Source organism: Scheffersomyces coipomensis (assembly GCF_036884675.1).
Source record: "Scheffersomyces coipomensis strain NRRL Y-17651 chromosome Unknown DFJ63scaffold_2, whole genome shotgun sequence".
Lineage (NCBI taxonomy): Eukaryota > Fungi > Ascomycota > Pichiomycetes > Serinales > Debaryomycetaceae > Scheffersomyces > Scheffersomyces coipomensis.
The window spans coordinates 1,869,101-1,883,860 of NW_027042893.1; the positions used below are offsets into that span (position 1 = coordinate 1,869,101).

At 30.8% G+C, this 14,760-nt stretch overlaps 6 protein-coding genes across 6 annotated transcripts; 2 read left to right on the top strand and 4 right to left on the bottom strand. All coding sequences in view use genetic code 12, as the record gives it.

Moving 5' to 3' along the window:
* Positions 1-1,181: 1,181 nt before the first annotated feature.
* Positions 1,182-2,885, top strand: DFJ63DRAFT_311953 (uncharacterized protein; the record flags this gene model as incomplete). Its single annotated transcript, XM_064905877.1, has 1 exon — positions 1,182-2,885. The coding sequence occupies one exon, from the start codon at positions 1,182-1,184 to the stop codon at positions 2,883-2,885; it is 1,704 nt and encodes a 567-aa protein (XP_064763962.1).
* A 127-nt stretch (positions 2,886-3,012) lies between these two features.
* USO5 (Uso5p) lies at positions 3,013-5,341 on the bottom strand. The gene has a single exon (XM_064909170.1). The coding sequence runs from the start codon at positions 5,186-5,188 to the stop codon at positions 3,140-3,142; it is 2,049 nt and encodes a 682-aa protein (XP_064763963.1). The 5' UTR covers positions 5,189-5,341; the 3' UTR covers positions 3,013-3,139.
* On the bottom strand, positions 5,342-7,221 carry DFJ63DRAFT_88152 (uncharacterized protein). The gene has a single exon (XM_064909173.1). It carries the CDS (start codon positions 7,001-7,003, stop codon positions 5,495-5,497), a length of 1,509 nt encoding a protein of 502 aa, XP_064763964.1. The 5' UTR covers positions 7,004-7,221; the 3' UTR covers positions 5,342-5,494.
* A 217-nt stretch (positions 7,222-7,438) lies between these two features.
* DFJ63DRAFT_334212 (TRAPP subunit) lies at positions 7,439-7,948 on the bottom strand (the record flags this gene model as incomplete). Its single annotated transcript, XM_064907998.1, has 1 exon — positions 7,439-7,948. The coding sequence occupies one exon, from the start codon at positions 7,946-7,948 to the stop codon at positions 7,439-7,441; it is 510 nt and encodes a 169-aa protein (XP_064763965.1).
* A 1,590-nt stretch (positions 7,949-9,538) lies between these two features.
* DFJ63DRAFT_311957 (uncharacterized protein) lies at positions 9,539-10,000 on the top strand (the record flags this gene model as incomplete). The annotated part of the gene is made up of 1 exon (XM_064905878.1): positions 9,539-10,000. One exon carries the CDS (start codon positions 9,539-9,541, stop codon positions 9,998-10,000), a length of 462 nt encoding a protein of 153 aa, XP_064763966.1.
* Positions 10,001-11,421: 1,421 nt separating this feature from the next.
* On the bottom strand, positions 11,422-14,297 carry AAP1 (Aap1p; the record flags this gene model as incomplete). The annotated part of the gene is made up of 2 exons (XM_064907412.1): positions 11,422-13,318; positions 14,260-14,297. The coding sequence occupies 2 exons, from the start codon at positions 14,295-14,297 to the stop codon at positions 11,422-11,424; spliced, it is 1,935 nt and encodes a 644-aa protein (XP_064763967.1).
* Positions 14,298-14,760: the final 463 nt, after the last annotated feature.

Consider the following 14,760-nt stretch of genomic DNA (forward strand, 5'->3'; position numbering starts at 1 on the left):
TTTGGTTAAAGCCCTTCATCAAAAAGCAATTCAATTTGACCGTTACTTAATTTGGTAACCGCTCGGCGATGTCTTCCCCTTTGGGTACAAACCACCGGCCAAATCCTATTCCCATAGTTTGTGTTTATTAATATATGTGATCTCCTGTATATAACCCTGGCGCGGGTTTAATTTCTCAAATTGTTTTTTTTTTTATCGGGTTAAGGCCGAAGTATTTTCCATTTCATATACTCTGTTCTATAATGGTAACCCTTTACGCTTCAATAGTTATACATCCATTGACAAATTCTATCTAAAAAAGCGGAGTCTCGTTACGATTGATTATGATCACTTTGCTATTTTGACTTTTCCTTTTGTTTACGAATTTGGATTGGGGTGGAGATACGGCTGTCTCCCAGCCATATCCGAATTAATCATCCCTCTCCAAGTTGAATAATTTCTTTTTTATAGAGTTCAATTATAATAGAATAATAGAAATACTTTGTTAGATATGATTAAAAATAATCGCCACTTGTCGGACTGTCATGGATATCTGAGCCATATCTTAAGTCGACTTTTATTCAATTTGTCATAACATAACATAAAATAAAATAAAATAAATTAATGGACGTAAGGATGAATGTCATTTATCTCCTTCCTTTCATGACCATTTTAATCAACTTAACTCTTGTTTAACTCAACTTATAACTGCCGTTTTGATGTCTAATCATTTGTCATGTAATGTCGTTGATCGGGAATGAGACATTTTGGAGAATCACCAAATTAAATGTCTCTTCTAATCATACTATATGCACTCCTGACTTACTATTAAAAATCTGACAACGAAAAAAAAATAAATGGAAACAGAAAACAAAAAGTTCAGGGTTAAAATATTATACTTAAATTAATTCAATTTCAATTGATTCCATCCATCTCAATAATCATCGATCAATCAATCAGATCATCCCTATAGATTCATAGACCATCAAAATACCCATATATCGTGCAATTACAACGTGATTGCCTGTTTTTCCCCCTGTTTTCTCCCTGCTAAATTCAGCTACCCTTGATAGCCTTTTACTGCTCACTGACTTTTTCTGTCCCCAACCATTTTCTCATTTTCAAAACAATTGCAAAATTAGACTGCTAATTTCTGGTTCATCCTTATACTTATAGAGAGAATTCTTTCAAATCTGACACTTATGACATCTCAGACGACGACGTCGTATCCAACTTCTCAACCCCTCACTTCATCTCCTTTGAATGAAACTGCTTCCACTACTAATCTTAAAAAGTTAAATAATCTTAATTCTAATAATAATAATAATATTAATCATAATCATAATGATCATAATGATCCATCTCATATAGCATCCCCAACTACCAACAATAACAATGCATCCCTTCAACCACCTCCACCTCCACAATCAAGAAGTTTAAGAACTAATAAACGACTGGAATTAGAAAAATTGATTCGAGAATTCCAAAATAAATTAGGTAATGATTGGGAAAAATATCATGAAACTTTGGCTCTTTTCTTAATTGGGAAACTATCCAGAGTTGAATTAGTAACCATTATAACTCCTTTATTAAAAGATGGTGGATTAATTAAATATCATAATAAATTATTATTATTAAATTTTGCAAATTCTTTAAAAGATGGTCAATTGGATTTTCATAATGAATTTGCTTCATTCTGGAATAAAAAATCAGCAAAATCATCAAAAGTAAAATCATCTCAATATGAAAAAGTAAAATCAAATATTATGAGTTTACCAATTCGAGAAAGAAGAAGAATTAAAAGTATAACTAGAGATGGTGGTAAAAAGGGGAAAATTACTGCCGGTATAACTTTAACCAGACATTCCTTATTACCTAAAATCCCTATGATTCAAGATAAAGATGAACAACAATTACAAGTGAATAATTTAGTTCAATGGCAACAAGATGTGGTAAATGGAATAAATACTCCCATTGCTCTGGAAAATTATGAATTACCTGATTTAGATAATTTATCAAAGAGAATTCTTATGACTATGAGAGAATATGGTTTAACCGGTGGGATTAATCCTCAAGTTTTGGAAGTTTTAATGTTAGGATTAAATTCTCATCTTAAAAATATTCTTGAAAGTGCCATTGATGTGGCAAAATATAGAAAAACAAAATATACTAGTAATGATTATATTATTGAGATTAATAATTCTCTTAATGAAGCAAAAGAAGGTTTGGAATCGAAAAAGAGAAAAATCGACGAATTAGATGGTCCAACTGCATCATCTTTATCATCCTCATCTGTTGTTGCTTCCAGTTCTTCAACTAAATCATCTTCATCAAAGGATATTACGTTAAATATTGAGAATTTATATGATACCCTTGAAATGTTTCCTCATTTGATAGAACCAAATGGTCCAAAACTTCGTTTATCAAATGTAATGCTTGAAAATGATGATATGGTTAATGCCAATTCTTTGGATTATGAATTACCTCCTCGTTCATTCCTTGATACAGTACCAGTGGCATCAAGTACTGCTGCTAAGGCTGCTGCCGCTGCCGCCGCCGCCGCCGCTGCTTCATCGTCAGTAAATATCGCTAATGGAACTTCTAAACCTGATGGAATCAAAACTGAAAATTCAAATTCGGTACCTTCAACTGGTGGTGATAAAGCTAAAGATGATTCAACTAAAGAAAATGATGATGTTAAAAAGGAAGACGCATCAGATCCATCTATAAAGAGTAATGCTAGTAACACAACTACAAGTGCAACAAGTCCAAACACTAATAATAATGTCAATGCAAACTCACCACCTGTTCAAGCTGTTGCTTCTACTTTACCTAGATTCGATGCTCATATCGGTACTTCCGATGAATTAAAATGGGTTTTACATGATCTTATTACATCAATGTAATAATATTATTCAATTCTTTAAAAAAAATCTATTTTTTTTGTTTTTATTACTGCTATTTTTTCAATTTTCAAGGTTTCGTTCACGCTTGCGTTTTCGTCTTCGTTATCAGTACTACTACAATGCCATCTTTACTGATCATAAATAGGTCTCTCTATTTATTATTTTAATGCTGTATTATCTTACATAATTTTATATATATATTACATATACCCCATCCCCGTACAAATATAAATGATGACATAAATTTTAAATTTCTATTTCTTAGGTTGATCAAGTTTATTCAAAGTTTGTAAAGTATTCAACCATTGCGATAATTGTTCATCATCATTCTCAACTAGATTGGAGATGCATAGACTAGTACATTGATTACGAACATATTGAAACACTTTATCATGGAAATTACTAGTGAAATTCAGTATTGTGAATTTATTCATCAGTTTGAATTGTTCATCATCATTTAATTTCGTTATATCAACAAAGATTAAATTATTCTCGATTATTAAATTCGCATGATTGGTATTGATAGTTATGACATGAACTTGAATCATTTCTTCTGCAGTATGGATTATCAGATTCATGATTTGATCAAATTGTCTCTTGGAATCTTCATCGTTAGGATCGAGTATCATTGGTTGAGAAGGAACTAAGGGGAATCCCCATGAGGAAGTATCAATATCTTCTTGGCTGAGTTCAACATCAGAGTTTAGTAAATCAAATATCTGATGATGTTTAATCCCTATGCTTTTAAAACTGAAACTGACGTGAGAAGATGGTGGTTGCATTTTGAATGTGCTTAATAAATTTTGATATGAATGTGAAATAGCTGCAGATACAAATTGTTCATCGTTATTCCCACTTAATATTGTGCAGAGATTGATGGTGGATGGTTTTAAGCTGGATTGTATGAATAAAGCACATTCATCCATTATGCTTTTAGTAGATTCATTTGCGGTAAATAACTTATTGAATTGGTATTGTTTGTTATTAAAGCTTAAACTGTTATCAGATTGAGCCGGTATGGATGTCTTGATATACACTCTGAGTTTATTCTCATAATTCATGATTGAATTTTCCATGATTCTTCTTTGGTTTTCAAATTTAATAAATTTTTGATTATACATTTCAAATTCTTTAGAGGAATTCTTTAAAGTAGATTCCCAAGTTGCATCTTGTTGTTTGATTTCTGAAAGTTCTTGATCTAATGTACTGATCTGTCTTAATAGTTCTCGTTTTGTATCATTGAAATTATTCATATTTGATTCTATCTTCACTATGTTTTGTTCAAGTTTGATATTCTCATCATTACTTAATATTATACGTTGTTTGATATTTGATAGTTGTTCATCTAAGACAGCTACTTCTTCATTGATCGATGTGACTTTTTTTAATAATTCATCCAATTCTGTTTGCTTTGTTGTAAGAGTTAAAGATAATTCATTTTCTAATTGCTCAGACTCTTGAGTAATTAAATTCAACTTGGATGATTTCAAATCGCCCAATTCTTTCTCTCCTTCTTCTACTTGCTCTTCTAACTCAAGAATTTTCTGTTCAATCTCTTCATCTTTAAATAAATAACTTTGTTTCAATTCATTCTTTAAACTAAACTCAATTTCATTCAATTCATTGTTTAATTTACTTTGAAATCCTTGAATATCAATATTGACCAATTTCTCTTGATTAGAAACATTGGATGTAATACTCTCTTCCAAATTGATCAACCGCCTACTCTTTTCCATTAATTTAGTAGTCAATTCTTCAAATCTCTTTTTAAATTTATGATTTTCTCGTCTTAATTCACTAACTTCATTATCTATTCTTCTAAATTCTTCAAGCTTCGAATTAAGTTGTTGTTCTAACTGATGTTCTTGATCATTATAATATTCAATGTTGAAAATTGGATTAAGGATAAGATTGGTATGATTATTAGATTTATTACTATGATATGATGTTGGTTTTAAAACTGGTCCTCTTTTATTTAGAAGAGTCTGTATGGAACCTAAGTTGTATGATGGTGATGATCTAACTTCACTGGTGATTGCTTTTATAGGAAGCTTAGGTTTTGGAATATTGCTTAACCTATGGTCTAGTTGAATATTTTGATCATCGTTGTTAGAACCATTTAGAGATGGTATTCTACTTGGAGGATGAGACATGGATTCATTACCACTAGGTATTCTTACCATATCGAATTCTAATGATTCAGAAGGCTTTAATTTCTTTATTCGATTGTTTATCTGGGAAGCTCCCAATATTCTTTTTTTGGGTATAAATAAGGAATCATCTTCATGACGAGGACTATTCATGATGGTGAAACAATGTTGAAACTTGAGCAAAAAAAATGAAAACAACAAAATTTGAAATCCTTATAGCAATCTTTCCTTAATTCTGACAATCTGAATGACCTCTTCGTGATATAATATCTCAACTAGATACTTGTATGGACACCAATTGATTGATGTTACTGCTGGTAATTTTTGTTAAGTTGGTTTTGTAAACAAATCAAATTTGAAAATTATCAAAACATCAGACCTGCACACAAAATATAAAGAGATTGCAAAATTAAAAAATGAAGTGTCTATTAAAATCTATAAATTATGCTATGTGTTTGATTACTCTTTATCTTTTTCATTTGAAACAGTACTATATATCTCTAATTCGACATCTTTCTGTGTAAGAGTTCCAACATCATCATTTTTCTGTAAATAAACCAAAACAAATGACAGTAATACACCTAATCCAGCAACTCCAATACCGAAATATATAGCTTTTCTATAACTATCAATCACATCATTACCATTTTTATTCAATACTTCTATTTGAACCGTATTGGAAAATCCCAAGTATAATGAAACGGAATAATTTATCACAGTTGTTACTAATGACCCTGCCATACCTTGATGTTTTATAGGTAAATAATCTGATAAAATAATAGAAGCAGCAGGGAAACTCATATCCATGGCCCAACATAAAATAAACATTTGACCCATGGCAATTCCAAAGTATGATTGATGGATTGGCATGATTGATAACATTGCACAACCTACCATAAAACAAATTGAAGCGAATGATATGATTAATGAGGGTCTGATTCTTGAAATTATAATGGATACTATCATTGAAGCTAATATTCCAAATACTAAGAATGGAGTATAAGTTAAACTTCCTTCTATTGGAGTATAATTTCTGAAATTAAGAATTATACTCCAGTAATAGTATTGCCAGACCCCAAATGAACCCCAACCGAATGAAATGCATGATAAGATTAACCCAATTTTGATAGTAAATATTGATCTTGGTAATAATGGATATTTTATGAAGTTCAATTCAAGAATGAAAAAGGCTATTATTAAAAAAATACTCAAGACTAGTAAAACAATAATATAAATTGATGACCAGCCAGTTATTGGACCTTGGATTAAAACAAAATTTAATAAGATTAATCCAGTTATACCAATGAAAGAGCCTAAGAAATCAAATTTCTCAATAATTTGTTTAACAGTATACGTTTCTGAATTAATATTGTTTGGGATAACAAAGATCAGACAAACTCCCAATATGGCACAGAAGATGCTCAATAACCAGAATAACCAAGGCCACCACCAAGTTTGAGCTATAGCAGCTCCAATTAAAGCACCTATCATGGCACCACTAGGACCATTAGCACCAACTAAACCAAACATTAAATTCTTTCTTGAATTATTTTGAGGATAAATATTTCCCAAGATACCAATACCACAAGGTAATAACATGGCAAACCCAATACCTTGGAAAGCACGACATACAATGAAGAAAACTATTGACTTGGTGAATATAGATAATCCAGTAATTAAAGACCAAATACATGTCCATATCCATCCTGTTATGAACATGGTTTTGAATCCTATCAAATCACCTAATTTCCCACTGATCAATATAAAAGTACCTATAGTTAATGCAAATGAACTCATGAACCAAACCTTTAGTGAAGGTTCATCTGTTTCGAATGTATCTATGATTATATTCATGGTACTTAAACACATGGTTATACCACCCTGGGTTAAAAATTGAGCAAGACATACAAGCAGTACTAGTGAAATTTCATGAAGTAATGATTTGAAAATTTTGGGACGTGGATCCATTTTGTTTGTGAATATGTGAAAATTTAAATTAAAATAAGTATGAAATGGAAATAAATAGAGATTAAATGAAAGTAAATAACAAATAAAAAATATAACAACAATTTACATTAGGTACTTTGCTGTTATTTATATAAGGTTTATATCATCACAATCTTATTGCAAATTTTGATAATGGTTCGGCCAAAAAATGTTTGGATGTTTTGCTTTTTGCGGTTCTGACACGGCGTCCCGTTAACTGAAAGGGTAAAAATCCACGCATTCTAGAAACATCCATACTTCCGTTATTGAAACCGGTGCTCCGGTTAGCTTTTCTCTTTGTATCGTTTACAAATGTGATACTATATCTAAAAATAATGTATATTACAAATGACTATGACAATTATAACTATATGACGATGGGTGACTGTGTATGCGGCTATGCTTTTCTATGCTATCCTAATTAAATACACTTAAAGATTGTAGGAATTGATCTGTTTGATGTATGAAATTATGATTATTGATTTTACCCGTCAATTCATTTTCTTTTAAATCATCCAGGATTTTGAATTCAATAGGACTTAAAGAGTTTTGAATACAATTCTTAATGTAATAATTGGAATATAATTCCCAAAGTATATGCTGTAAATTATCTATATTGATATCTGTGATAAGGATAAATTTTAGATTTGTGAGAGACTCGAAATAATGAATTCTGAATTTTCCTAATGTGAATGATTTCAATGCATTTGGAATAGGAGATGTTTCTTCATCGATTAATTTGGATGACATTGATTTAAGTGAGTATAAGATACCGAATAATAACTTGGATCCATTTGAATCATTGTTCTTATTCACTATTCCTACCGTGGTACTATTGTTGTTGTTATCTGATGATGAATGAGAATACTCTCGATTGTAAATACAATTGCAATGTCTATCAAAGATGTGGAACGAATATATTGTCATGAGAGATATGAATGTATAGTATATGTGTATGTGATCTTATAAGATTGTGACAAAGATGGATGATTCTAAATCTATGACACATATATATTTCTTGTCTGTAATTGTGGTTTTGACAGATCAAATGTTCACACTCAAAAAAAAAATAAACGATATTGCGCTCACAATTCAAAGTTGTAAATTAAAACTAGAAGAACTTTAATCAAATGTAGTTAAGACAATTAACTCAACATCTAAATGAGTGCTTCAAAAAGTGTCCGAATGAAGAAGTATGATCACCAAAACGAAAACAGATAACTACTCAGTCGAAACTCTCTAATTTCTAAACTTATATTGTCTCCAATTATTTTCGAAAAGTAAACATTAATAACCATTTGAGTTTTGACAATGAAATAAAGGTTTGATTTGTAATTAAGTTAAGATGAGCTTGTTGCAGTCGTTACTTCTTATTCAAGATTTTTGCAAAATCCCCAGCAACCATTATTTAAACGATAGTGGTAACATTTAGATTCAATGAATTTTGATCACGTGTAACCACTTTTCTCGGTCATGCAATTCCGAAATACTATAGTAGTTACGTAACTACTATAATGAGTCAGATACCGTGTTACAAAGATAAACCCTAACATATTATAGTAATAACTACTAATATAAATGATATGCACTTAAAAGATGTAATAATGAGCATATTATTACTATGAGTCAGAATGTAACAATAAAATGACCATTAGCAGACCAACAAAAGTCAGGTAAATGATTGTTGCAAATACGACTGTGGATTATAAAAGTAAAAAGAGTAAAATGATGAAAGCAAGCAATAATGAACAAAAATGTAGAAGACGAAACGGAAAAGATAAATGTAGTAAATAGATATACATTGGTTGTAAAATCTAAAAAAAACGTGAAAAGGCAAGATCGAGATGGGAATTGGATTTGGAAAATGGGTTACCGGGTTTAAATAATTCAATCGTTCTCCACATATTTTTTTAAAATGCACTACAGGACTTTGAAATCAACAAATCGCTTATGATGGAAGCTTCAAACTGTGTTAAATGGCGATGACTAGACTAAAGCCTTGTATATGGTAGAAATATGACATGACATAAACTTCAAATTCCGAAGTATGGAGAAGTCACGTGCGTTCGAGTAATTTTCTGTTGTCATTTTTTTATTGTAGAGTTGCCACATCTACCGAGAAAATAATACTTTTTTGAAATAGCGACATACTGCGACTGTAACCACTGGGAGGAAAGGAAGGAACCACCACCACCGCTACACCGCTACGACGCACCACCACCACCACCACCACAGAATGGAAAAAAAGAAAAAAATGCATCCACCACAACTGTTAGAGTCACTTTTTTTTATGGTTATGACTAAGTTACACAATTGCAAAATTTTAAATATATAAATAAAGGTGGTTATTTCAGATTTTATCATTTTTCATTTTATTTGATTTCCTTTTAGATCCTATCAACTCATACTAAACAAGTTTTACTTATCTAACTTAAGTCATAAGTTATACAATAATACCACAAACAACAATAAAACTATACAAGAAATAAATACATATATATACATACACATACAAAAATGTCAACTTTTACTAGTGGAACCACAGTTTATGATTCCGTATTTTCAGGTAATGAAAGTTACGACGATTCAACCTACAATGATAATGATATCTTTGAATTCAATATAAACGATGAAGATGAAGATATCAGTAGTATACTGACTTCAATTCCAGACTCTCCATTATTAGCCCCATATAAATACATTAATAGCAATTATCATCATCAACCACAGTATTATAATTATTACGCTGAAGAAGATTCTGATGAAGAATTTAATTCAACTATTAGAACTAGTGGTCAAAGCGGTTGGTTATATGAATGTTGTATCTGCAAGATGAAAACATCTGAAGTGCATCATAAATGCGTCGAAGCTACTAATGAATCATCCAATTATCCTCAACAAGAAGATTCCATAAATTATAATAATGAATTAATTCAATCAAATTATAGAAAATGGTTATTCAGTATCTCCCCAAATTAAAGATTACTGTAACTGCTATAAAAATTATACCATGTTAAAAGCAGGACTTTTAACAAAGAATCGAATTACGGTTCAAGTTAATGATCATTATTATTTATTTATTATTGGGTGGAGGGTTTTCTTCAGGTGTTTAGGGTTGCTTTTTTTCGGATGTTCAAGTTTTATACTTTACTTTGCTATAACTTTTTCTGTTTTACTATATAGATTATTATAAATTTTAAAAAGAAATGCATATTTCATAGATTACAAAATACCTCAAGTTGTAATAATAGTGTAGTTTGAATAATAACTCAACTAAGCCCAAAACTTTGAAAACTTATGATATCATATCAAACTATCTAACAATTAACTGTTTAACTCTAACCTGAGCCTGTTGACGTATGATTTCAAATATGTAGATATGGTTCTACTCAAAAAAAAATTCACTCAAGTTGGCTGTGAAAAAAATGTGTGGTGGATTCAAGCCAGCTAAAACGCGCAAGTTGGCCTAATTTGGTAATTGAGTTATTTTAAACGCTCAATAGCGCTATATTTGTTTATATTGAATATTTCATTTGCTTTGCTAGCAACTAAACCAACGTACTATAAAGCATGTATACAATAGTATTTCCTTATCTATGATAAAATAAATATCTCAGTTGTGAATCTATTCTGAAACAAAATATTGAGGGGAGGCTCCTATATGATAAATATTTTAAAGCGAATGGCTCTGTTTATCTCTCTCTCGTCTATCTTTGTGACTAAAAATAAATAAATACCACTTCATATTTTTAAATAGATCTAAATTAGGTATACATTTCCGAATCCAAAATATCGGTTCAAAACATTCGGAGTGGAGACTATCTTCGCTCTATAAATGCCCAATTCCGAAACTTTAATCACTGTCAATCATTTAGATCTTTTCTATTAGTAATATCTATCGTCTTTCATCATTAAATACTCTCTGTTGTACTGATCTTTCATATAAGATACATTTCTATATGATGGTAGTTTATAGATGAGGGAATGTGACTCATATATTAGCAATATCGGAAATATTCAACAGTTATCATGTCATGTATCGTGTAGTTGTACGAATTATTCAATTTCAATGATCATAAAAAACATCAACCCACTTTTTTTTTAAGTCGAGGACATTTTTGACAGTTTTTCCCAGATCTCGCTGATTTTGTGTCAAGTTTTGCGCTAGAGATTAACTTTTGAACTCCACATTTTATATCTTCTTTACTACTACGGACTGATTTAATCTTGATTATGTAGAATAGATTGTTTTATTAATACAAATGCCTATAAAATAAAAGTTAAACTTCCCCAAAATGAATTATAAAAAAGAAAAGAATGAAAATAACGTCTAGAAATAAAGAAAGAAAGTAATATGAAAAGAATAAATGAATTAATGAATGAAAAGGTGGTTTTTGGTACTAACAGAAGATTTTATAGATTCTATAATATAATGGTTTAGATTTCATGTTGAATCTTTCTTCAGCGATTTCTTGTTTTAAAATCTCTAAATTAATATCTCTTCTACCTGTATCAATATCAATTTCTTTGGCAGTTAAATAAAATTTAGTTAATGGGATACCTTTAAACCACCAATTATAAAGCTTATGCAGGATATAACAGAATACCAACATTGGTAAATTCAAATAAAACGTGAAAAATGTCTTTGCATCAGCTCCATGTTCACCTGGTGGGAAAAGGGCAGCCCAAAATTGTAATCCTAATAAAGTTATGATTCCCACAATTGAAATCCAAGAAAATATAGGACTTGAAGTATAAACTAATTCATCTTGAGGAATACGAGCTTGATAATTTAAAGCAGCTCTGAATCTTAAATGACAAATATTAATAGCTAAATAAGTGAAAAGAACACTTAATCCACTTAATGATAATAACCAAGTGAAAACATCCATAGTGGCGCTTGCACCTGGTAAAGCAACAAGATAAGCCAATAATCCAAATAAAAATTGAACTCCTAAGGCGACAATCGGTCTACCCATTCTATCAATATAATTTAACATTGGAGGTCCTTGTCTTAAAGCACCTAAGGCACACATGGTTCTTGATGATCCATAAACTGAAGCATTACCAACTGAAAATACAGTAATAATAATAACAGCATTCATAATTGATGGCAACACTTTAATTTCAGCATTTCTAATAGCAATCACAAATGGAGAAGTATTAATATCAACCCCAATATTATTAGCTTTGGAATTGTCTCCAATTAATGCTGCCGAAGTATATGGAACTAATAAACCAATCATAACAATCGATACAAAATAAAAGATAAGAATACGATAGAAAATTTGTAATCTTGCTCTATTAATTGATTTTCTAGGAGATTTTGATTCTACAGCAGCAAGAGCAAAAATTTCAGTACCAGCATAAGCAAATGATGCATTGGCAATGATATAACAACATTGTTTGAATGGTTCAACAGTATTGAATAATCCACCTTCTGGTTTATGCCAATATTTTCCTCCAATATATGGTTGACCTGGAACACCACCAGCGACAATGATGATAGATAAGATATTAAATCCAATAACAGCCACGATTTTAACAAGACTGAAAAATGATTCTGCTTCACCATAACCTCTTACACCGAAAAGATTAATCACAACAATAACAAAATAGAAAATAGTAACCCAAACACAAGGATTTATAGAATCATCCCAATATTGAATACACATTGATGCTGCAACTAATTCTAATGGTAAGGTGACTAACCATTGTAAGGCATAATTCCAAGCAATGGCGAAACCTAAAGATGAATCAACGAATAAAGTGGTGAAAGTAACAAATGCTCCTGATACTGGGAATGCGGTGGCTAATTCCGATAAACTTGACATGGTCATGAAAGTGATACCACCCACTATAAACCAGATTAATAATAAACCCAATGGACCAGCATGACTTAATGATTGAGCTGAAGCAATGAATAACCCGGACCCAATGGCGGCCCCTAAAGAAATCAAACTTAAATGTCTTGTTTTAAGATGTTTTGATAAAGGACTAGTGGCTGTGACTAAAGCGGCTCTTTCTAATTCTGTGAAATGGGAGAAATCAAATTGAGGATTATAAGGATGTAAATTGGTTGATTTATGAGATACAAAACTAGATGTATTGACTAAATTATTAGATTCTTCTTGTTGTTGAGATTCGATATTATAAATAGGAGGTAAGATGGAATAATCAAATGGTTTGAAAGATTCCACGAAATTATGAATTAAAGTAGATGGACGATAATCTCTTACTGATTCTTCATCAGAATAAACTGAATATTCTGAACCTGATTCGGACCCAGATCCAGATCTTTGAGAACTGATCCCGGTACCAATTGATGGATGGATCAGCAGGGTACCATCTTCCAAATCATGAGATGAAGTGGATGGCACTTTATCAGAACTCATGGTCATACTGTGGAGATGATGCTATGACTTGATTAGGTTTGAGATACGGACTATGTGTATGTTGTCAAACTATTTATACTTTCTGTTGGTTTGCGTATATTAATTTTGTGTAGTAAGAATGCAATGCTAGCGATTTTTTCTTGTCACTGATTAGGAAATGAAGATGATAGGGGAGATAAAGGGGTCTCACGTCAACGATGAACTCGATTGGACGATGATTGGTTCTGAGATGATGAATGAATGAACTGATTGAACTAAACACCACTGGAATGAACAAAAACAGGAAGAAGAAACAAGTCTTATTATAAATAAATAAATAAATACGTTCTTCACCAGTTTGGCTAAAAGAAAATAATTAAAAAAATTAAATCAAAAAAAAAAAAATTTTTAATTTCAAAAAATAAAAAATTTCTTTTGTGAAATTAATTTGACGATAAATTGAAAAGAGCCTTATTGAAAATTTTCTTAACGGCTAACGGATCGATTGTCAATTGATATAATAGGAAGAATCAAATATGTTGTTGTGTAGAAGTAGTTGACGAATAAGAACAACAACAACAAGAAGAAGAAGAAGTATGGAATGTTATATTGAATTTCAATTTCAAACAATTTGTTGATCTGAACCTATATATATATATATTATTGTAGACATTGACATGAATTGCATCTTATTGTTAGTTGGATTAATTAATTTGATTTATGTACAATTTAAGGGTACAAACCTTTTTCTTGAATGCAGGCTTATCAGTGCTTATGGAGGATTAGGAATCGTTTCCAAGCAAATGATATCAACCCATTTCTAAGATTCAACCCACTACAATGCTCCTCAACCCCCCAAAATACCGGTATATGTTTTCTTGTGTCCCTAAAATTCCAACCATAATAAAAGTTTATTTCTTTGGTTTTATGTGTCAAGGTTAGTATATGTTACTTTGAATATTTAAAATAATTTTAACTAATTTAGTAAAAATTCAAGTTATTCCCCTGTAATCTTATGCCTCCATTGTGTTAAGGTTTATTTTGTGTAAGTGTCATAGTCTTGTAAATCAACGAGCCATTTCATTAAAACAATGGAAAATCTTGATTAATAGGTTAAAAATTACCTCCTTTTATTTTAGCTATACCTGTATGCTATGTGGTATGTAAACCTTTCGATCAATATTCTACAAGGGTTTGAGTTTGTTTGTTTGTATAAAGATATGTGGTAATATTAATTTTTCAATTCTCATTGTTGGTTAGAGCGGCCCCACTAATTAATTAATTAACCTGTTTGTCAATTTAACTCAATTAGGCAAAATTCATTATTATTTTTCACTATATTACTTACATTTCAGCAATGCAATG